This window comes from Topomyia yanbarensis, unplaced genomic scaffold, assembly GCF_030247195.1.
Source record: "Topomyia yanbarensis strain Yona2022 unplaced genomic scaffold, ASM3024719v1 HiC_scaffold_4, whole genome shotgun sequence".
NCBI classification, from domain to species: Eukaryota; Metazoa; Arthropoda; class Insecta; order Diptera; family Culicidae; genus Topomyia; species Topomyia yanbarensis.
Window position 1 is genome coordinate 555,840 of NW_026683602.1, and position 24,387 is coordinate 580,226.

The following is a 24,387-nucleotide window of genomic DNA, read 5'->3' on the forward strand; positions in this document are numbered from 1 at the left end:
GGGTACTCGCCGTAGCTTCTTGTCAAATTTTGTGTTTTGTCGGTCTCGTATTGTTTTTTTTTTGTTCTCAGCGTTTCCGCGATTCGTAACTTTGTTTTGTTGTGCTGACCTTTTTTTTGTACGCTGAGAACTGATGTGTCCACTACCAGGGGGCTCCGTTTGTGAGCTTTTTGGTGTGGGGGTAAGAGGCGGGCATTAAAAAAATTTTTTTTTTTAAAATTTAGAAATTTTAGGAACTAGACATTTTAAAATATAAGTATTTAGAAGTTTCGACTATTAAAAACTAAAAAATTGAAAGTTTAAGAATATAAAAACTTACATGCTTCAAAATGCAAAAATAAAAAATTTAAAAATTTAATGATTTAAATATTTTAAAATTCATAAGTTGTAGAAAAAAAATTTTAAAATGAGCAAATTAAAAATTTCAAAATTTATGAATTCAAAGAGCTAAAAATTGAAAATTTAAAAATATGAGCGCAAAAAATTTTAAAATTTAAGAAAGTAAAACTTTCAAAATAAAATTTACAAATGTAAAATTTAAGAATTCAAAAAATTTAATAAAAAAAAACAAAATGTAAAATTCAAGAATTTAAAATTTACGGAAGCTAAAATTTTGAAAATTTAATAATTTAACAGTTTAAGGATTTAAAGATATAAAATTTTTAAAAATTATATGTTCGAGTATTTGAATATTTAAAAATTCAGAAATTTGAAATTTCAAAAATTGAGAATTTTAAAATATGAGGATCTAGAAATTTAAGGATTTAAAAATTAAAAGATTTAAATACGTAAACATCTAAATATTTAAAAATTAAAGATTTCAATATTCGAAAATTAAAATTTTTGAAATTTTAGGATTCTACAAGTTGAAACTTTAAAAATAAAAAAATGAGAATTTTAAAATTCAGAGATTTTAAAGTTTTAAAATTTGAAGATCCAACGATAGAAGTACATAAAATTTTTAAAATCTTAAAATCTATAGATTTTAAAATCTATAGATCTTAAAATTGGAAAATCTGAGGTCTAAGTACAATAGGATTCCGTTTTTGGCAATAATATTTTTTTCAGTTGCCAAAACTGGAACCGTGCCTTATAAAAAAAGCTTTTATTTTCAATTTGTGACATCATAAATGTTTAAAGATTACGATTACGAAAAATGACGAATATTCAATATGGGTATTTTATTTTTTTTTTTTTGAGTTTTTTTTTTCATTTTGATTACAGAGGTTTGCCTCTGGTCATTCGCCTTTTTTCGGGTTAGAAAAATCTCGAAGCTTATGTGCTGGGTTGGGAATCGAACCCAGGTGAGCTGCGTACAAGGCAATTGATTCACCAACTACGCTATACCCGCCCCTTTTTTCGAGAGTCGTCCTATTTGGCTCTCCATCAGAATCGCTCACTACAATTGCAGACAACGAATGTATGGGTAATAATCTTTTTGGTAAATGCGGAACACTTTCCGAGACGTTTTACCATACCGGACCAGACCTCGACATGTTATTCCATAAGCTATTTTGCTCTGCGAAAAATAGCATGTTCGGAAAAATTTAAGCACCACATGTCGCCGGAGAAAGGGCACCAACATCCATTGTTGAACAAAATTCATTCAAACCCTGACATAGTACAGGTAATCCGCAGAGCAAAGCATACCCCTTTCGGTATTCTGAGGTACTAGAACAACAGATGACCACCGGAAGCCTATCTTGTTTCGCCAAATATAAAACACCGACAACCGTCACCATAAATAACGACAGCAGCCGTGAGCGGTTATTTACATCGTTGCAAGTAAATACGTTTCGAAACTACCGGTGACCGCCAACAATTCCATCGCCACTTCTGAATCGATACGTTATCTAAGAAACGGCTACCATCGCTAACCGATAAGCCGATGATCGACAACTTATCCGTTTCAGTTTCGAACGGACCGGTCCACAGAATGAACGTACGTACAACCGCTCTTCTTCTACTTTCCTACGTTGTTCAAAGCCGGATCCTGGCGGAAATTGTTTCGAGCACCACCGTCACTACAACGGCCGCTCTGATTGTCGCCGATGGTTACCTTTCCGAGCAACATCCGGTAGTCACTGGCGACGGGTACCTGCTAACATTGTTTCGAATCCCTGGAAGTCCGCGTAACCCACCACAGAAGGGTAAGTCCGTGGTTTTTCTTCAGCATGGAGTACTCTGTTCGTCGACCGATTGGGTCATCATGGGTCCGAGCAGCTCGCTGGCATACTTGCTGGTAGATGCCGGCTATGATGTTTGGTTGGGAAATGCTCGAGGAAACACCTACTCGCGGCAACACCTTCTGGATGATCCGTCCAAAGTGAAGTTCTGGGATTTCAGCTGGCACGAGATGGGAATGTACGACTTACCGGCGATGATCGATTACGTGTTGGATAAAACTGGAGAGGTTTCACTTCACTACGTTGGACATTCGCAGGGAACAACGTCTTTCTTTGTCATGGCGTCAATGCGGCCGGAGTATAACAGGAAGATTCGTTCGATGCAAGCTTTCGCTCCGGTGGCATTCATGGGCAACTTGAAGTCTCCGTTTGTTCGTGCGATGGCTCCGTTCGTGAACCAGATCGAGGTGAGTTGACTTTTACGTATAGACCAGCTTTCTAACACCGATTTCAATGGTTGTAGTGGATGATGCGAATGTTAGGAGTGAATGAGTTCCTACCGAACAGTGAGATGATGGCGCTCGGTGGACAGAAGGCTTGCAACGATGAGTCCATGTTCCAGGAAGTTTGTGCTAGCGTACTGTTTCTGATTGCTGGTTTCAACTCGGATCAGATGAATCGAACAGTTCTGCCAACTATTCTACGTCACACACCAGCCGGAGCTTCCGTTACGCAGTTCGTACATTATGCTCAAGGTGTCAACTCGGGTCGCTTCCGACAGTTAGACTACGGCATTCTGCTCAACTTGCGTCGATACGGATCGATAACTCCACCGAATTACCCCTTGGAACGTATTACCGCACCAGTGTTTTTGCACTATGGTGATAACGATTGGCTAGCGGCCGTCGGAGACGTTCAGCAGCTTGAACGACAGCTCGGGAATTCGGTTGGACTGTTTCGGGTTCCCGACGATCGCTGGAATCACCTGGACTTTACGTACGCCATCAATGCGAAGAGTTTGCTGTACGAGCGAGTCATTGAACTGATTGCCCGGTGGAATGTGCCGATTTAGAAATAAATGAAATGTTGACATTGAAAACTATCTGGAGCTAGGTTTCATTCTAAAATCCAAAATATCTCCTATGTAACGAAACTATGTAAGGTTTTGCTCGCTTATAACTCCGCTAGATGTATGTTAATCATTTATACACCAGCCCAGTGAGTCTCAACCTGGGGTCCGCGAAGAAAAATATATTTTCCGAGTGCATATTGGAATTTCAAGTCTTATTTCCTAACAAACTGAAAATAACATTTTGATAGCATACAAAATCGATGTTTATCCGTAGGGGCCCGCAGCAACCCAGGGTGATTTCTGGGCGGTCCGTGGTACGAATAAGGACAACCGCTGCACCAGCCGATTTAGAAACATCTAATTTTAATATTAATAATAATTTAAAGCAATAAAAGTTATCTATTGAAAAAGTTCAAAATTTCAAAAGTTCAAGTTCAAAAGTTCACGAAATTACTGTTCATAAAGTGGTTTTTTTCAGGCAGAGCCGTCAATAGAAAACCCCAAAATGGCTCAATCAAATACGATACGAAAGGTTACAAATAGAGGTGCCGCGTGTATATTTGAATCATTTGTTGCTCGCATGCAGTGTTATCATAGTTGCGGATGTAAATTGTGATTTTTGAATTTCAATATTTTAAAATTTTAATGCCTAGAAAATATTCTAGTTGCAAATATTTCTCGACAAACATATGATTTGGGCGTATAAGCCAATATTCACTTTGGGTTGAAAATTCCAAACATACGGTTACTCTCCAATCACAGATGTTGGTATTAGACAAAGGTGAAAATCTGTGATAAATTACCTAAAAATCTGTAAAAAAATCAATATTTTCAAAAATCGGTGAAATTTTCATAAAAAAGCCAAAAATCTGTAAAAAAAATAATCTGTGATGAAAAATTACGGAAAAAGATCTGTGAATATGGTAACCCTACCCTAGCTGAGAACCTGACTCAGTCAAGCAAAAACGCCATAAGTTTCATAACATTTTTATTTAATTCTCATTTTGGTTCCGGAGCTTTTCCGCAGTAGATACCAAGAAAGTGTTCAGACTGAAAGCGCAATCAGCACTAACGGGTTGCCACATTCACAGATTTTTCGGTATCATCAGCTTTTTTTTAACCGATGGCATATTTTCGGCTATTTTATGAAAGTTTTACATATTTTGTTGTAAATATTCCGATATTTTACAGGTTTGTCGAATATTTCACATTTTTTTCTGATCTAGATATCGCAAATGGTAAAAGTATTTCTTGAACTGAAACACACATTTCAAATTGGCATTCCAGCTTTCCAGGCTCATTCGTATACGATTTGCAATCCGTCTGGCAACCGAATGTTAGCATGCTTTTCCTTCCACTTCACTACCATCATCTATAAATCTCGCGCTGTGCAGCATGGAAGCACACAGTCGCAGTACTATACCGGTGCCGGCAATCGCTAGCACAACCGAGCGCCAGCTGGTCGAGTGCTTCGACCGACCGACGAGAAAGCATACTTACCTGGCATAGGGGTTACCGTGATCAAAAAGGCGGTTCCCCCAGGGTGAGGCCCTTCCATTGCACTACGGCTGGGTTGACCCCTGCGATTATCCCTCATGTGGATAACTCGTATGCGCAATTTTTGGTAGTCGGGACGTGCGTACGCGCACATCCCGATCCATTATCTTTGATAAAATAAAAAATCGAATTGAAAGTAGAAATCAGGTCTTACCACTACAATATTCACATATTTTTCTGTAATTTCACAGCACAGCTTTTTTTACAATTTTTGATCCCAGATTCTTTTTCACAGATGTCAGATTTTGATAAAAACTTTACCGATTTTTGGAAATATTGTTGTTTTCACAGATTTTTTGAAAATTTAACACAGATTTTCGGTTTGAGTCATCACAGATGGCAAAAAGATTTTTTTGGCCGAAAAACATTTCAATGTGGCATCCCTGATGCCATATTCATTTCACAATTTTTTTCATGGATGACAGATTTTTGGCATTTTTATGAAAATTTTATGAAACTGGAAATATTTCGATTTTTAGCAAATTTTTTGAAAGCTTAACGCTTATTTTCCGATCTTTTTTTCTACTTCAAGCATCACCGATGGTTAAAAGAATTTTTTGACTGAAACACAGATTTCAATGGCGCATCCTTGGTAGTAAAGCGGAACAGGGATACCATATTCAAAAAAAATTTAATTGATGCCATAAATAAAATTCAAAATTATTATTTCTCCTTAGTGGAGAGCAATTTTGGTAAAAACTATTTTTTCTCCATTAAGAAGAAATTTGTTGAAAGCCATCTTTGCGCGCAAAGAGCGGATAACCTATAAGTAAAATAGTTAAGGAATTTACGTTTCGACTTTGTGTCATCAGAATCCGACACTAACTTAGTGAGTGACAGGTATCCGGCGCTAGCTTCGCCCTGTCACTAAGTTAGTGTCGGATTCTGATGAGACAAAATCGAAACGCAAATTCCATAATTAAGTACGATTCACACGATACATCAGGCTTTCGTCACCGGTACGGAACGTCAAGATTAGTTACATGCAATTAAATGGAAGCATTCACACACAACATCAATGACACGGAACGTTTTGACGTACGGCACGTTTGAACGGGCACAAGGGAAAAGTATTAAACTTATCCTGACGGAGCGGTGACGTTCCGTTGACGGAAGCGGATGTATCATCTGAATCGTCCTTTAATCAAAACCCATGATACGCCCTTTCGCAAAGACCAGCTTCCATAACATAACAAGAGAAAGCCTCTCACTTGTATGCTCGCTACTTTCTCTCTGGTATCGCTGTGATGCCTCTCAACGTCGTGCGGAGACTCAATTCATGAATGAAAACTGTTCGCCGCAAATGAGTGAAAAGAATGGGATGTGCAAGGCACAGGATACGCGAAACCGACTCGTTCGTGCTGTGGTTAAGTGCCGCCTCAGTCAGTAGTTCACTCAGTCAGTCAGTGAATCGGAGTCGGTTCCGAGCTACAGACGCGTTGAGACGGTGCCGGTGAAATTGTCTGTGCTGCGAAACTGCGCGTGATTGTTTGCAAGTTTTTTGAAAGTGTGAACGATTGCATTTGCTGGAAGGTATTTACGCAAGTAGTTCTACGGAAACGCATCCTTTGATTGATAAATTGTGGCGGTTGGGGAATTGTGGGATCTGTGTTGTTTCAATGCCTACTGTTTTTCTTTGAGGTCATAAATTGGTGAGGGTCCTAAAAGGCGTGTGAGTGAAAACGATCTTCGAGCTTCAATGTAGCGTGGAAGAATGTAAACATTGGTCCAGCAGAGATGCATTTTTTATGCAAAAGAGTGGTTTACTAATTTGAAACCTCGATTACAATTTCGATTTCAACAAAAACGCGCGTCATAAGCGAATAGTGAGAGAAGTGCAAGTGCTATTTGTCATACTCCTTCATAATGCAATCAGCTTTAGAGAGACACAGTTACAGGTTATAAGATCCATTCGATTAGAGGACAGCAAAAATGAAAGTTGTCACTCTTACCAGTTCAGATTTCATATAGTCGCGACTATTGTTCGTGAAACAATGTCTCATTTATATAGCTTGTTTTTAACACATACGAATGCGGAAGCTTACAACAAAAGTTGATCTTTGGCCTAAGCTGCTTGCTAATCAGTCGGACTATATAACCATACAGACTTGCGAATAAAGTAGCATAGTGATAATCACTCTCATCTGTGGTCTGGCAGAAGCCGCAAGTGAATTGAATTGGCACGCTTGATAGGGACGGACGATTCGATTTTCAATGAAGTGCGGAATGTGAGAAAAGATTGATTGATGATTCATTACATGGCGTTTGTTTTCTTTTGCCTGCCTGTTGATAAAGTTGCGATCGGTTGTTTTCACCAGTACAAAAAGATCAGTAAGTAACTGAGACAACAGTGCTGTGCGTGCGAGACGAGAATCGTGCCTCTTCACACGGCCTCCTCGATTTCGACCTAGATGCAACGTGAAGTTTACAACCTACGAAGAAAAGCTCCATTTCCAGTACCTACTTAATATTTAAACTTTCCATAAAGACCGACCCGCTAGCCTATAAAAGCAAGAATTCGTTTTAAAATGTACCTGGCGTTTCCCGTTATTTCCAAAACAACACTTGTCAACGGCTTTCCCTCTTTCAGCAGACAATAAAAAACAGCGCAGAGCTCACAAAGGGTTGAAAGACCGAACCGGGCAGCAAAAAAAAAACAAACAGCAACGCGTGCTACCGACACATTGAGTGAAAGAAACCGGTTCGACGAAACCCGAAAACAAAACTGCACAAACCATGACCTTGGTCAAAGCAACCGGCTGTTCGCCGGTGTCCACCAGTAGTGGCCTACTTATACTACTGCTGCTAGTCGCTAATCAACCGAACCACGCAAGAGCAGCAGTAGCAAACTCAGCAACCGGCGGAAGTGGCGAAAGTATCCTAGATAACCTCATATCCGGACTGATGTCAACGGCAGAAACTGCCAAAAGCTACCTGGACATAGGTGGCTTTAGCGGTGACCGTGAAGTGAGAGACCAGCAGGCAGGACCACCGGCATCGATGGAAGCGGAAGTGACAACCGGTTCGTTTTTCGGACACACTACTTCGACGGCCGGTGGTAACACCGTCAGCTCGACGGTAGCCTCCTCCTCGATGACAATCGATGGACAGACGCCCTTCTGGAATCCGTTCAACTGGCTGAAACCGCGGGCCGTTTCGATTCCGTACAACCCGGACACGGATCTAAGCACGGTGAGTTTATTTTGCTCCGCAATCTAGGTTCCGTTTCGTGTCTTTACAGTACATTGAAATATTTGATGTTTAAAATGCGTACCGCCCTTCCCTCAAGTCGAAAAGTCGTTCATTTGCACCCAAATTTCCCGTGAAAACCATTTATTTCGCTCCAAATTGAACGTCAAGACGGCTCAATACTACAGGGTAAAACAGAATGCTTCGCCACGGCGGAGCGTCGGAATCCCGGTTTGAGAAGGCTGTCAAACCATATAAAGCTTCCCAAAGCAGGCGAGGCGATGATGTCATGACAGCATTGAAATTTTTCAAATAGGGCCTAACGCGACGCAGCGTGACGAAGCATTCTGTTTGACCCTCTCGACCCGGCTGAATTCAGCCATTCTTCTATGATCGATGGCAGCATGTTTGAAAGTGAAGCTGCTTTCTTTGTACGTTTTTCACAAACCGAGCAGGCTGTGAAAAACAACGGTTCGCGAACGAGATCTAACCATCTGATGACTGGTGCGTAGCAGATGGTGAAGAAGAGAGAGAGAGAGAGAGAGAGAGAGAGAGTGAAAAAGAGTAAGCGATAGGGGAGGTGCAAATATGCGGGGAAACCCGGCAAGTCTGCGTCTGCTGCCTGATGTCTGCAGACAGTGCTGTGTACATACTGGCGGGAAACCGAACACGCCATGCGTCGAAATCAGAACAGTAAGGTTGCGAAAAATAATGGCTGGAAAAAGAAGTTCTCCCTTTATTTATCAGAATTTTGGTGCTGCGTGGAACCTTTTTGAAAGCCAGTGTTGCCACAATCAGATTTTTCTATAAAATTAAGTTTTTTTACCGTTTGCTCGGTAGATTATTTGTCAAGACTCATATATCGTTTTCGTTTTTATATGTCGTTACACCGGTGTAGTATAATGTCATTTTCGATTGAGAACCTAGAAACTAACCCAGGTTAGTTGTTTTAAACAAACGTTTCTAATGAAACTGAGTTTGGTTCTCGCAAAACAGCGGTGGTTGAGCGAACCCGAAATATGTTTCAGGTTAGAACTCAACCTGGTTTTCAGTTCAGTTGCGCATACCCTAGGCTCGAAACTGGCTTTAAATAAACGGTTTAACACCATTTAGATCTAAAACTAAGTTTCTCCCTCAAGCAAAAACGACATAAAAAAGATTGATTACACTTAAGCTTGAATGATCGGTGTAGTGCTACGTTTAAACCGAGAACGCCAATAGGAAGCATTTAGTTTTCTTTAGAAAATTCCATTTTTTTTATTAGATCGCTCTATAGAATGTTGAAACGGCAGCACTGCCGAAGGCTGCTGTTGTCGCCGTTCTGCTAATGTAAAAAGGGACGACGAAAGTTTTTTACCCGCGGCGTGATGATAGGGGGCAAAATTCGTCTCGTTACGGATCGCTAGCGTAGAACGTCGCACCGAACAGTACAGGGTTCGGCGACCTTTGACTCGTTAGCTTTGCGCAGTGGCGATATCGTAACCAATGAGGTACAACCGAGGTGCGATTATTGCTAGTTGAAAACTAATACCAATACCCCGCCTTGAGGACGTGAAATACCGTCCGCTATGGCAATTTTTGGCAGCCCCGCGAGGGGACTCTTATCGTAAAAAAAAATATAAACTATACGGAAACAAAAAAACTACCTAAAATTGAGTTCCTTTGACTCAATCTCGTGGTATCGTGGGGGAACTTAAAATTAGGTAAACCGTGTTGAAGGTGTTTCCATTTAACCACGGCAAAAATTACAACTCATTGATAGGTTTTTAATACTTAAATTTAAGTTGAATTTACCTAATTTTGAGTATACCCCAAACAACTCAAAAGTACCTTCCTCCACGGAAGACCTCGACTGAGTCGAATCTCTCGTTTTGTTTTAGACAACACTAATAAGTGCGAAAGCGACGCACAACTCAAAAGTAAGTTAAAAGAACTTATGCTGCAGGTTGTTTTATTTAACCGTGAGTTGTTCTGGTACAGGGTCGAACAGAACATTAACTACCCGGTGTGAAGTTTGCAGTCGTGGATTGCTCTAATAGAGGTGATAATGTTGTCGAGACAATTTTAAATTAGGCTTGACGCAGCATTTGGTTTAACCTTTCAGAGAAGTAATTTGTGAACTCTTTGTATCGAGTAATTCGAAGAATGATCAACATTTTACCATAGACTAACAGATATAACACTCAAAAACAATGCTTGGCCCGTTATATTTAATATATTTTCATTGGGACTGGGGTCGCATATGCGGTGATAGCACCACTGACATGTACAAGGATGCGGGGGATATACCATTAGAGCAATTACTCCCAAGCCTGAGGGATAACCCAATATTTGGGACCGTACATAAAAGGTGGAGCGCTAGTGTTTTGGGATAATTGGCGGATCGATATTTTTGGAGGAATTTTCTTATTGTGTTATGTCTGTGACTTTACTTCGGAGAAAAGTTTTAAATGTCCCAGTCTTGACATTTACATGTTGTCATGCGAGCTGTCGTAAAGAGAAAATAGTAGAAAAACATCACGCTAAGTAGTAGGGCTGCCAGAATCAAAATATATTGGATGGACCGATAGAAGTTTGAGTGTTTTCTTTTTTTCGAATGTCATCCTACTGGAACTGTAGAGCTAGTGTCTCGAAAGAGCTCCCCGTCAGTTTCACTCGCTACAATTGCAGATGCGACAGGCAATGGCCCCACTAGAACACTACCTTCGGTAAACTGCAGCGTGCCATGATTCTGAATTTGATATTTATTATGGTTCAGATATGTGCAGGCGTACTTCACAATGGCGTGTATCATCATGAAGGGCTCGAACGTTTGTAAGTTAACGTTCTCAATCGCGTGTGCGTTTGTATGTCGCGTGTGCTAGCGTGGTAAATTCGGCTTTATAACCTTGTGGCGCCATTCGCATATTCGCGTGTTTTTGACTGATCGCGTGAACCGTGACTCTGATGCTTAGTTTTCAGTGTAGGGTTCAGATACTAGAAAATAGTTGCTCCGTATCACTACAGTTCCCGGTCATGTAACCGTGGAACGTGTTGTCTAGTGAATATGAGCGTCATTTTTCTGATTAGTTGTCCAACTGAAGGCATGAGTCTATGCTGCTAGGGCCGAAGGTAGACACCTCCGGACGCGGGACGTGACAGATTCATGAACGCGCAATGCGGTGAGTGAGACCGTATTTGTAAATTTATAAGTGCTAAAACGTTCGCTTAATTACCGAGGTTTTAGTGTTGCACTTGTTTGCCATCAAGTGTTTTGTCATGATAAACGACTTACATTTCAATACGGGAGTCCCTTTTTAAAAAAATCCATAAAAAAGTGTAAGCTTTTGAACGTTTAGATTTGTTTGTTGTTATACTGCATAGAAAGTAAAAACTTCTTCGATATTTTGTTGAAAATATGCTAAGCAATATTGTATTATATTTTGAAGCATGGAGTATGTATGGCATGCACTGATAACGAAAAAACGGTTTTTAAAAATCTTTGGAAAACTATACGGAAGATGTCAGAATTTCCAGCCCATCTCGGTCAGAGCCGTCAACGAGGTGTACCAACCGAACAATTAAATGATGAAAAATTTTAAATATAAGATTTGTTTGTATTATCATTCGTATTGAGCTGTTTGAAGTGAACGGAGCCCTCATAGAAGGGTTATACAATACCGAAGAAATATTTGTGAGCGGTACACGGGTGGGGCATTGCGATTGAATTAGTTTGTGTAGTTACGCACTACTAGTAGAGGGCATTATCTTCATTTCCAATGATTGAAAATTAGCATACACACGAAAAAATAAACAATTTTCAAACATCCGGCCGAAGCTCGTTCTTGAATGGTTCCCGTTAGTTTCATGCATCGACCGAAAATTTCGAACAGAAGTAGCTGCTATAAAATTTTTTCAGATGCCCTCACTTCGGGGCACTGCTTATCAATACAGGGAGAGAAGACGATTTTTAGGATGCGACCGCCTTCGATGACTGACTGCACTGTTTGATTTGTGCAGTTCTGTGCTGGTAACCGCGGCTAACTGGAACAAATATCTTCCACCTAGAGAATATTTTCTTTGGTAAACAAATTAACCCTTATCAGAGCGAAAGAATTAAATTTGAAAATCTTTAATTTACCCCCCCCCCCCTTAATTTTATTTCCGATAGGTAGAATGTAGTAAAACTGACCGAAGTTCGTTCATGATTGTGATTTTTGTCGAATGCTACTATTCAACCTTGACCCTCTTTTCAGGAGATTGCTTATGGACATCGGGAGAAGAGACGATTACACCCAGTTTTTTTTTACGCGGGGGATAGGTACCGCGAAAAAATCGCGTTAATTATAGCGTAAAAAACCCTGTTAGAATATTTTTGGAATTTTTTTTTGCACGGATTTCGCAAAAATATTCCTTTTGAATGCAAAAGATTTAAACTTGTTCCTGAAAAAAATCTAGGTCCTTTTAAATGCAAAAGACTTAGAAGATTTTCGGAAAGATGGAAGAGAAGGGTCTAGAAGACCACTTATGGCCTGTACCTCAACAATATGGGTATTTTCGGAATGGCCTTGACGAGTAACTGCTAGAAACCTGTTTGACGCCATTTTGAAATCCAAGATGACCACTTTCGGTCAAGCGAAATTCTCTATAACCCTATCATTATGGATATTTTCGGAGTGGTCTTGACCAGCAGCTGCCAGAAATTGATTTTTGACGCCATTTTGAAATCCAAGGTGGCGACTTCTAGTTTAGCGAAATTCGCTATAAGGGATCATTCATAAATTACGTAACGCGTTTTGGGGGAGAGGCGGTTCGACAAGTTGTGACATATTGTGAGAAGTGGGGAAGGGGAAGAACGATACGTAACATGTTTTTACTGAAGAAAATTTTTTTTAGACATTTGTTGCTTAATAGGGGATGGGAGGATACATATTTGTGACAATTTGTTACATGGGGTGAGGGTCAATTTTGTGCATTTTTTGCGTTACGTAATTTATGAATGGTCTCTAACCCAATTAATATGGGTGTTTTCGGAAGTTTTGACGAGTACGAGACAAAGGTCGATGTTTGCTACGCGAAATCCGCGTAAAAAACCGAGTGTATTAGGATGTGGCCGCCTCTGTGAGCTGTCTGCATTATTTAGTGGACACAACTTCGTGCTAGTAGCCGGATCCAATTGAATCAAATATCCCTCAATCAAGAGTATATTTTCTTTGGCAAACCCCTTATCAGGGCTATCAAACCTTTCAGAATATAATTTTTAAATTTACACGTTACACCAATTGTCAGAATTATTTCTGTGACCTACAGATGAATCTGAATATAGAGGACACAGCGCATTGAACGATCTTCGAATCCAGTCATCACCCATTTACACCAACGGCAACATCAAAGGCTCTTTTCAGAATCACCGTAAATATATAAAAGAAAAATTTGAAAATTCGAACATGATACTGTTGAACTACTATATTATTTATTACAGTTGAATTAACAGGCAGAAGTGTAATCACTCCGGTTGTCACAAACATTATCATTCATCTTTATTCTCAAGGTGATAGGAAATAAACTCTGACCACTGCATAAGTTGAACATGAGACGACCGGTATTCCACAGTTGAAATTTGTTACCTTGAGCTTTTACGATGCAGAATATTTTTTTTCTTTCAATTAATCAATTTCGAACGAATCTGAACTGAAACACAACCATACACTATCTTTTGTAATAAGGCATTAAGAATAAAATTTCACTCACCAGACATTCCAGGATTTCAGCGACCCGTTCCACAGCTATTGTAATCCTGCTTAAATGCTAAACGAATATTTCTTCAAAACTAGACAGTTTTAGTTATTTGCCCCTGTGGACCGGCGAGCAGCCTACCATGTCGCAAACCTAATTGGATCATAACCGACCAACTTTAGTGAAGAATGTTTCATAAGTAGCTTACCTGCAAAAAGAAAAGAAAAATAAATTGCTGGCGATCAGTTGAAAAGATATTAAAAACACTTGTCAATTAGTCAGAAAACTGACTAATGCCCAGCTGCAGCTGCTGGATGTTTTTGATTATTCGTAATCTTCTGCATGACAGATCATCTGGTTCAAACTTATATAAACGTATGATTCATTGTAAATGGTCAGTGCAAAAACTCACATTCTTTCGTCCGATAAGTTTTTATTCTGAACAAAGAAAGTTCGCGAAAGCTAACAAAACAAAATCATAACGACCTAGTCTCAAAATAATCTTTGTCTGACAAGGCACAATCACAATGTACGAAAATAAACTATATTGGAGTGGGTTGGGAGTACGGGAAATCGCACTAAGTAAACAGAAGACGCCAGGAGAAGGCTGTGTGAAAGGGCTCCGGGACAAGGCCACTCGTTCTGGAAACTCGGTGGCTCTTTTACTGTGGGCGTCATCCATGGTAGTTATGGGTGGCTGACCCACCCACAAGCCAATAACGAAATAACCATCGTAATAAGCTCACTTGCTGGACGAACGGTTGTATATAGATATGCACAGCAAACGGTTGTGAAGGATGCAGGAAATTGTGGCGATAAATTTTCATAACGCTTTTCCGGCCTTCTTTGATTTGTTAGTTCTTTTCTTTTCTACGAACTGGAGCTGGGTTGTGGATATATGGTACTAACAATAGCAAGATTGTAAACAATGAACTGTTTCTCAAGCTGAACCAATCCAAACACTGCACTCAGGACAGCAAGCCATGCATTTTAAATGTATGTTATCGATTTAGTTATTTTACAGCCTTTCCTTCTTGTGTGAAGGGCTGTTTATGCTACCTTTCAGAACAAAGCAATAAGAATAATGTTACTCTGTACGTGTTTTGAGGCATGGTACATGCTACTTTTCACACCATACAGCTACTGCTCATACGCCGGCAACGGTTTCGTGTTCTGGAAACATAACCAGACACGTTACTAGGTGTACTTGATCTTGCACAAATTATAACCGTTAATTAGTGCTAAGAAGTGAAAAACAGGACCACATACCTCTTGGTTCGGTTATGGCCCAATTAAAAAGCATTTGAATGTCAAATTGACAATTTTAAGATTTGTTAGCCGACTTCGAAGAAATGATCCAACCAGCGAATTATGAATATAGCCTGCATATGTTTTCAATTATTTCTAAAACAATTCTTGAAAGACCCACCCTCCAGTAATCAAAACAGCTAACTTAATAATTCGAAAGCACGCAAGCACATTTTTCCTGTCACCTAATAATATAGCTCACGTCAAGGCCACGACCATTTCAAACTACAACTGGCTACAACTAATGTACCCTTTTCACTTCCCCTTCCCACAGCCGGAAATAGCAGTCCGTCACGGGTACAACGCGGAATCCCACACACTCAAAACGGTCGATGGATACCTGCTGACGCTGCATCGAATCCCATGCGGTCGGACTGGCTGTGCGAGCAGTGGCAAAGGTACCGGTCAGCCCGTCTTTCTGCAGCATGGTCTGCTGTCCAGTTCGGCCGATTGGCTGCTGAGTGGACCGGAGAAGGCACTGGCCTTCATCCTAGCCGATGCTGGGTACGATGTGTGGCTGGGGAATGCCCGCGGGAATACCTACTCCCGGAAGCACGTATCCATGAGTAGCGACGAGACGGCATTCTGGGATTTTAGCTGGCATGAGATGGCACTTTTTGACATTCCAGCTGAGATTGACTTTGTTTACGCTATGCGAGGTAAGAGAGTATCTGATGAAAAACACATAAAAAATAAATTGTTACGAATTATTTCAGAGTTGGAACATAATGCCACCGATCGGAATCTGCTCTACGTGGGTCACTCGATGGGAACTACTATGGCCTTCGTGCTGCTTGCCAGTCGACCGGAGTACAACGATCGTATTGAGGCCGTGTTCGCAATGGCCCCCGTTGCCTTCATGGGACACGTCAAAAGTCCAATTCGGTTGCTAGCTCCGTTCTCCAACGACATCGAGGTAATTAGAAACCCGAATCTCTTTCAAATGCCACTGCTAAAACACATGATAACCGCATCCATCTTTCCACTCACCCTCTCGATCTATCATCATCGTCGCTCATCCCTGAAGATACCACTAGATCAGTTTCCCAGTCTTCATATTCCCAATTGGGTAGACGGGTTCGCCAACGATATCCTCAAGCGGCTATCGTTGCGTCTGTTGGTGAGTTCGTTTCTGCAATAATAGAACAAAAAAAACCTTCGCTCTCCCACACTTTCTCCCACCTCCACGCTGGTGACTCGGTTGACAGCCTTACCCTCCCCTTCTGTAAACAAAACCAACAATAAAAAGTAACCGCTCACTTGGATCACAATCCTGTAACTTAGATGCCACTGCTGCTAACGGAAGAGAACCTAACGTCCGCTAGGGTGTTTTGTAGAGGGATCAAACTAAAACAAATTATTTACTCTTGCCATGCTATGATCAATCCACTTCCTGCTCTTACAGTTTAAATCATATCTCTTTATTCCCCCCGTCCCAGATGATCCTGAAATTTTTCGGTAGCAACGAGTTCATGCCGCAGAACAAAATCATCCGCTACCTGGCCAAGTACGGTTGCGAGTTGACGGAGGCGGAAAAGTACATCTGCGAGAACACCGTCTTCGTGCTGTGCGGCTTCGACAAGGAGCAATACAACGCCACCCTGATGCCGGTCATCTTCGGTCACACGCCGGCCGGGACGTCAACCAAGACGGTGGTTCACTATGCCCAGGAAATTCACGAACACGGCAATTTTCAACAGTTCGACTACGGCGAGGCGGAGAACCAACGACGCTACGGACAGTCGAAGCCTCCGAGTTACGATCTGGATAGTATCACGACACCGATCGCACTGTTCTACGCCAACAATGACTGGCTGGCCGGTCCGATGGATGTGGCCAATCTGTTCAGTCGGTTGACACGCACCTCGATCGGGATGTTTCGGGTACCGAATGATAACTTTAACCACGTTGACTTTCTGTGGGGTAATGACGCACCGGAGGTGGTCTACAAGCAGCTGGTTATGCTGATGCAGAGGTATAAGTGATCGGCGCGGTTCGGGTGAGCGTGTCGTCACTGTAATGCTTTGCGCAGGATTTTTTCTTTGATTGAGCATTTTATTTCTATTGAAACAAAACGATAAGCGCTTTATTATTGTTATATTCTAATCTGTAGGGAAAATAAACGAATAGGAAGAATTAAAAGCCATCAGATTTGTTTAGCTAAAACTATTCGAAAGTCATTGCTCTAAGTTGATGTTATTTAAAACTGAATAAACTAACTTAAATGTCTCTTGTTTGAATCATTTGTGATCTTAGATTTAAAAATAACAGAATTAGACCCTAAAGCGTAGAATATCGTCGTTTGTCTAAATCATACTATTGCCATAACTGCTGCATTTACTTGTTATAACAGAACTCAATAATCCGTATCCTTAGCAATTTATTGATAGTCTATAGATAGGATATGGATTGGGCAATTCTTCAAAATTGTTTTCATACATATTTACTGAGTTGATGAAAGTATTGTTAAATCCACAATAATTTCCGTCCATAAAGGAATCTCCCAAATGCACTCAATCTGTTCGAACCAAATGCATATCTATACCTAGATATTTTCATCGAACAAATAACATCGATCTGCTGAATTAACTCACGATTTCGAATAGCTAAGATGATTTGTCAATCGCAGCATCTAAAGCAAGCTAACATCTTGCGCTTTTAGCAGGACCCACCCAAACTAAAAATACTGATTCTTTTGTAAGTGGAAAACTATGAATATATTTAAACTAGTGACCCTGGGCAATGCCAGTCGAAGGCCATATAATAAACCCGAACTGTAAACTATTGAAAATATATTAATTTACATTGGAAATTCCCATTTATGTGCAAATAATATTTGAAAATAAATTTTCCCGCCGTTTCAATTTTTTCGTTATTTATTGAATTTATAAAAACCAAGAACTTGGTTTTACTCTTGTCGTATTCGGCGTCGTGTTGCATGTTGTTCGTCGCTATAAAGTTCTTCGAACAACCTATTACACGCTATCAGCACTACGTTACGAGTATGATGTAGTTGGATGTGGGGCACTTCCGTACGATTACGCTCCATTTTGACCTTTATAAACTGTTTCACCGCGCGCACTGTAGTTGTGATTGGAGTTGCGTAAAGCCGATCGATAGATTTTATTTGTTGCCGTTATTTTTTCGAAATTGTTTGTCTTCTGTAAAAATAATTCAGCGCTTCCAGATATTCCCCGCTATGTACCGTTGCGATATTCTCAAAGCATATTGGCTCCTAAAACCTAGAATCGCGCGCGAACTCTAGCACAATTTGGAATCGAACCCCTTACTTTTAACAATCTCCCTCCTCCCGTGACACTTATGGGCTGCACAGTAGTATATACGGTTTCTTTCAAAAACAAGTATCGGACTAACATTCCTTCCCTTTCCTACTGCGATCTATATTCGGGCCCGGCAGGTGTCGCCACAACTTTGTGGGGGTTGAGCTGGAACCATCATCACCAACCAGGAGTAGTAACCAAGGGAGGTCACATAGTCTCACGCTATACTCGGCAGTAAATCAATGATACGCCGTCTTTTTTCCGCGGTTCGTGTATAATCTTTCTTCGTAGCACAACCCGTCAGCCGGTTGCATGCATATTGAAGCTGTTAGCGTTGCCAAAAGTACGAATTTAAGCTGGAGTTGTACAAATTTACCAATATTCTGCTTCCTCATCTCGTACAGATCAGAGGTCCGAAATCGCACCGCCTGTGACTAGCACGCAAACAAACAAGTAAACTATAGAATAGCCGCCAGCTGCGAGTGAAATGAGTGAACCACAAAAAAAAATTCGCCCATTACGGGAGAACATAATCGCGATTAATTTTTACAGACCCACCCGTCTTAGACGTACAGTGCGCGAGGTGGAACTGTTGATCACGTTAAAAATGGAACCTGAGTTTACAGAAGTGTCCCACATACAAATACATCATACGAGACAAGCTATACTAATAATGAGAAAGCTTAGTGATGAAAATCATGCAACACGACGTCGAATATAAAAATGTCACAACCAAGATTCTCGAGTATATGGACTTTGATCTGACGGAACTTCGCCTGCACGATTTATCACCTTGTTTTTAAAGATTTCATACCGACTTGAACCTTCGTTCGAACCGGTCACAAATCTTGATAGCTCCTAGATTACCTAGTTTTTCAACAGCAACAATCTTTCTTAAGGCTACCTATATTTTCGCTCGATCAGTCCTTCTCAAGACTACCTAATTTTTTTTCTACAATTAGTCCTTCTCAAGACTATCTACTTTTTCTACTCAATCAGTCTTTTTCAAGACTAAACCATTTTTCAAGAACAATTCAGCCTAAAGAAATATTTAATTCTTCCAACATGCCTGGGTCCTCCCAGAAAGGCCGTGTGCCAAAAATTAAAGCTAAACGAAAAAGGGTTCTCCACCCGAAAATTCAATTGACTGCAGCAACTCATTCGATGTTTTATCCGAATGTGAAGCTGATGAAATTTCAAAATTTCCTCGCATTGCGCATAATGCCAATGAGAAGAAAACGCAATCACCTCCGCCTGTAACAGTGATGATCTCCGACTTCAAAGCCTTTCGAACTGAGCTTTCGACGTTCCTTCCGGATGTGAAAGTCTCTTTTCAGATTGGCCGAAGAGGAGAATGTCGAGTTACAGTGGAAGAATTGATTGGCCACAAACGACTACTCCAGTATCTTACGGAGAAGTTATATAAATTTTATTCATATGATTTCAAGACAGTTAGACCATTCAAGGCTGTTTTGAAAGGGCTACCACAAGATCAACGTTTGGATGAAATATCCAACGAATTGAAAAATTTACTTGGCTTTTCTCCTTCACAAGCTATTCTTATGAAGAGAAAGGCTAGCGGCGAGAACACGCCAGTACGCTCTGAAATTATTCATTTTAACCGTAATGAGATTAATAATTTGAAAGTATTTGAAAAAGCACGTTTTATGTTCCACGTGCGAGTAAAGTGGGAACATAATAGACGACATGGGGGCAGAATTTAGAATCTGACCCAGTGTCGTAGATGCCAAGGCTTTGGGCACGCCACAAAAAATTGTCATTTGGATTCCAAATGTATGATCTGTGGTGATAAATCGCACACGAAAGATACTTGTTCGGCGAAAAAAAAAACTCAAAACGTTTCAAATGCGCTAATTGTAGCGAAAATCATAAATCGAATTTCTGGGGTTGTCCTGTTCGAGAGAAAATTATAAATTCTCGTTCTAGACAACAAAAACAACACGATTCAAAATAGATTAACAACTTCTACCTCCGTCGCACCATCCTACAATGGTGTGTCATCTTATGCTTCAGTGCCAGGTAACAAGGCCAAAATAACGGCTACCGGTACCACGCCTACAAACTCGTTTGCACCCAACGCTTCCTTTAGTCCAATGGATCTAGGTAGCGTAACGGAAGAAAAATTAAAATACTTGCACGACTCTATGTTACCTATGATGATTGCTATGTTAAATTCTACCTCCATGTTTGAAGCTTTTCAAGCGGGGTGGGAATTTGCTAACAAAATTGTAATGAAATTAAAGTTTAACAATGACTTTAAATAATCATTTAAATTTATTAAATTGTAATGCTCGTTCATTAAAAATGTGCGAAGACGAATTTTTCAAGTTCGTGAGGATACATAATGTGCATATAGCCGTTGTGACCGAAACTTTTTTAAAAGCAAATATTAAATTGAAGAGTAACTCTAATTTTGTTATTCATCGATTTGATCGAATTGTTGGATTTGGCAGAGGAATCACAATAGCGGTTAATCGCGGGATCAAACATTCCGTTACGCCGTCTCTCGATACCAAGGTGATCGAGAGTTTGGGTATCGAAATTGAAACTGATCTTGGTATCATTTTTATTGCTGCAGCCTATTTGCCTTTTCAGTGCAATGGCGAGCAAATTAATTCCTTCAAAGGACTTACAAGTACAAAAACTTACAAAAAATCGGTCGAAATTCGTCATAATCGGTGTTTTTAACGGCAAACACCGAATAGAAGGAAAGGTGAAGGAAAAGCAAAAATCCCGCTTGGTTCGTGCCGGTCTCCAGTTTCCTGTCCATCGTTCGCTGAGAAAGGGTCACTACGCCGAGCGTGTCGGTGCCGAAGCACTCGTCCACCTGACAGCAATGATCCTAAGTATAGTAGAACAAGATCCCTGACCTAGTCTTAACGAACGTCAGATTGTGGTAAGTTTTGGTGTGCAATACCAATTTCACCATTGATTCTTCCAATAATGTGGTGGTGATTACTTAGTATGCTAATAAGTTTAGGTGAGTAGATAATGAATCCGAAAATAAGCATTATTTAAAATTTTCATACTAGGCTATTAAGGGCGATTAAATGGCGTTTTTCGTGAGCGATTTAAGAGCGGGTAGAGTGGCAAAAAAATGACGGCGGTGAATCGCCCAAATGTTGGCAAATTGAAGGGTAAGTTGCGCATCCGTGTCGTCAAACAGCCCCCTGCGATCCATTTAGTGGCAAGGTTGCCGCAGGCATTTTCAGCGTTTCATTAATAACATTCCGGTGTTTTCAAAAAAAGTTGCAGATTTGAAAAGAAGGAAAATAGTTGTCGAAGGAATTTTATTTTTGTAATCATAATTATCATAAAGAATCATTCCAAAATTTCCCATTCAAACGTGATTTGAATTAGCGTTCCGAAGTGTAGTCACGAAACACCGGTTATGTCGCAGACATTTCCTGGCGTTCTCAACGATGTTCGGGTGGTACCAATGCGGCTGAACCAACCTATACCGTCTTACTTGACTATCGAGGACAGATCATTCCAAGGTGTTAACTACATACAAAGAAACCTATGCACACATCCTGGAAAAAAGGGTGAGAGAGGATCCCAAGCTGAAGGAGAACGTAGTAAGAGCCAGGCGCACTCCGAAAAATTAGATGCTGTTCGAGCTGAAGAAGCATCCATTCATCGAGAGCTCGACCTATCGGGAACTCGTGACAGAAGCGGTGGGAGAAGCGAACGTGAGAGCGAACTGAAGAATGAGCAGATGTCAATTAGGTTGAGGAAGGCGCATAGTGGCACACAGACAGCAGCGATACGCTTATCGCCAGCCGCAGCCAATCAGCTTATGTCGACCGGTAAGATCAATGTCGGATGGTCGGTGCGCTCGTTACGACTGATCCCTAAAGAGCCTCTAAATAAAGAACACTTTGCAGAGGTAGAAAAGAATACGACGCAGCACCGGGTTCGGGTCTGAAACCAAACGTTAGGCTCCACCGGAACCGCCGGACTGACCTCGATACCCTACCGATAAACTTGTGAGTAGGCTAGATCCACCGCCGGGGACTAGATCGAGCAGGTCAGGACGAAGTGGGCAGTCAAAATAGCTCACGAAAACAAGCATCTATATCGGGATAAATCTAGCGCCGAGGAATTCACAGCAGGGTAGACCTTAATTTCCTGGGGCATAATTAGGTCACGAAACAGTTACCGAGAAATTCTACCAACGGGGAACTCTCAGTCTCAAATGGTTCAAAAAAGCGTGTATCGGTATCGAGATAAATTCCTCCGTTGACGAGCTCTCAGTCGGAGTACGTTGAGTTCATTGCCGGGACTATCCGAGTAGATCGTGATAAGCTTTGGAGCTGAATGACTCACGCAAATCAGGAGCTAAATCGCTCACTGAGACGAGAGCTAAATGGCGACGTAATAGATGAAGACGGAAAGCAAAAGTGCCGAGAGTTATATGGCTCAACGATAAAGTAAGGAGTGTTTTAGTTGTTTGGTACCAACGTGTCGACACTACACTACATACTGATGCCCATGTACCAGTTCTGTAATAACAGGAAACATCTAACAGCGAAAATCAGAGCTACTCTAGCGACGACGACATGGGTGCAAACACGAGCAAACGAGAAGGCAGACGGAATGATCAGCAAGCGGCAGAGGGTAAACATGACCATTGCTCACCACCAAGAAAGAAAATTAATACACGAAGTGGAAAGCAGAGCGCCCAGAATAGATGGCAGTGATATTGTATATTATTTCCAAAACAGGCGAATGAACCTTAATAAATAAACGACTATTCATATATTATGCACGAAACAGAAAAGAACGAATAAGAACTTCTTTAATTGTACTGTTTTGGTGACCCTGAAAAGTCCATATATGTTGGTGGGCCAAAAGACAGCAGAAGCTATTATGGTCTGATCCGACTGCTTTTTTACGCTCTACCAATCGCTGATTATGCAGGTCAATTAAGCATTAAATAAATAATTTTGAAGCAGGTAATTCGTTTTATGCAAGCTATCGTTCCTTGTCTTCTAATGGAACGCTATTAACAAAGCAATTAGTGCTAGCAATTACTTCACAACAGCCATTTTTTGTTATCTACAGTAATCGTACAATTCAAGAAAATATACAAATTCCGATCAGACGGTGCAAAAATCTATTAATTACGTTCAGTACAACGGTTATTAGTGTTCAAAAATTGGAAGTCTATTCTAGCCAATTTTGAAAAAGGTACCTCTACAAAAAACTTCAAAGGTTTTCTAGTATAAAATATTTTTTTAATTGCAAGTCACAGGGCCTTCTAAATATCTATCATTCAATTATCCGTATCATTTAGCTGGGCTAACTGTCGAAGAAGGGTTAGTCGGTCCGGAATTCATTTTTTAGGCAATAAATCACAAGAGTTTGGTATTGACTAAAAACTAAATGATCTGAATTAGTCAATTTATAACAATGGATTACCCAAGTAACCATAAGCATTAAGCCATTGCGCAATATTGGCTACACATTTGCACTAATATTGCCTTAAAACTCCATTGTAGCATTAACAATGCTATTAAGCTCTATATTATCATCTTACATACATACAAATATAGCAAATATTGCTTGCTCTGTATACATATATAAAGCGATATAATGCGTACTTCATTAAACTTTATTCATATCATTTATGAAAAATTCCGATAAGGATTTATTCCTTACAATGCATTAGAAGGAAGTCAATTACGGTTCTAAACCCAGTATTATTATATTTTGTGCAACACAGTTTTATTACTTCTCTTCAGAATAGCTCGTGATCCTACCCAGGTAACCAACAAGCATTATTAGTATGCAGTAAAATAGCATACAATTTGCATTTCAGATGCTACTTGCAGTATATTAGCATTATTTATGCATAACTATTGTTAATCAGTATTCCAAAAACTGCTTAAAAACTTCTTGCCAGTAAGCAGCATTCTGAATGCACAACAGCAGTTAAGTAGCATTTTTATGGCACAGCTGTAACGTAGCCGTATATTTTGCCAAAAGCGACTATTAAATAGCATTTAATACGACTTACCTGAAACAAAAAAGCTCCAATATGAAGAGAAACATTTTTTTTCACAAATTTTAGTAAGTATAACTTCAGACTTTTTCCGTTCAGTGTAGCATTAAA

General features: G+C 40.3%; 2 protein-coding genes and 2 non-coding genes across 7 annotated transcripts; all 4 read left to right on the plus strand.

Moving 5' to 3' along the window:
• Positions 1-1,901: 1,901 nt before the first annotated feature.
• Positions 1,902-3,228, plus strand: LOC131695421 (lipase 3-like). Its single transcript, XM_058983911.1, has 2 exons — positions 1,902-2,593; positions 2,650-3,228. Exons 1-2 carry the CDS (start codon positions 1,937-1,939, stop codon positions 3,196-3,198), a joined length of 1,206 nt encoding a protein of 401 aa, XP_058839894.1. The 5' UTR covers positions 1,902-1,936; the 3' UTR covers positions 3,199-3,228.
• A 1,462-nt stretch (positions 3,229-4,690) lies between these two features.
• LOC131695507 (U1 spliceosomal RNA) lies at positions 4,691-4,854 on the plus strand. The gene has a single exon (XR_009306649.1). It is a non-coding gene; the product is annotated as a U1 spliceosomal RNA (small nuclear RNA).
• Positions 4,855-6,130: 1,276 nt separating this feature from the next.
• LOC131695422 (lipase 3-like) lies at positions 6,131-17,109 on the plus strand. 4 transcript variants are annotated; one of them, XM_058983912.1, is made up of 6 exons: positions 6,131-6,288; positions 7,346-7,947; positions 15,242-15,626; positions 15,684-15,883; positions 15,995-16,087; positions 16,407-17,109. In XM_058983912.1, the coding sequence occupies exons 2-6, from the start codon at positions 7,492-7,494 to the stop codon at positions 16,950-16,952; spliced, it is 1,680 nt and encodes a 559-aa protein (XP_058839895.1). In that variant the 5' UTR covers positions 6,131-6,288; positions 7,346-7,491; the 3' UTR covers positions 16,953-17,109. The 4 variants fall into 4 exon arrangements, with proteins under 4 accessions (XP_058839895.1, XP_058839898.1, XP_058839896.1 ...); XM_058983913.1 differs by having other exon boundaries at positions 6,137-6,288; positions 7,349-7,947; XM_058983914.1 differs by lacking the exon at positions 6,131-6,288 and adding an exon at positions 6,328-7,285 and having other exon boundaries at positions 7,349-7,947.
• On the plus strand, positions 9,401-9,541 carry LOC131695510 (U4 spliceosomal RNA). Its single transcript, XR_009306652.1, has one exon. It is a non-coding gene; the product is annotated as a U4 spliceosomal RNA (small nuclear RNA).
• Positions 17,110-24,387: the final 7,278 nt, after the last annotated feature.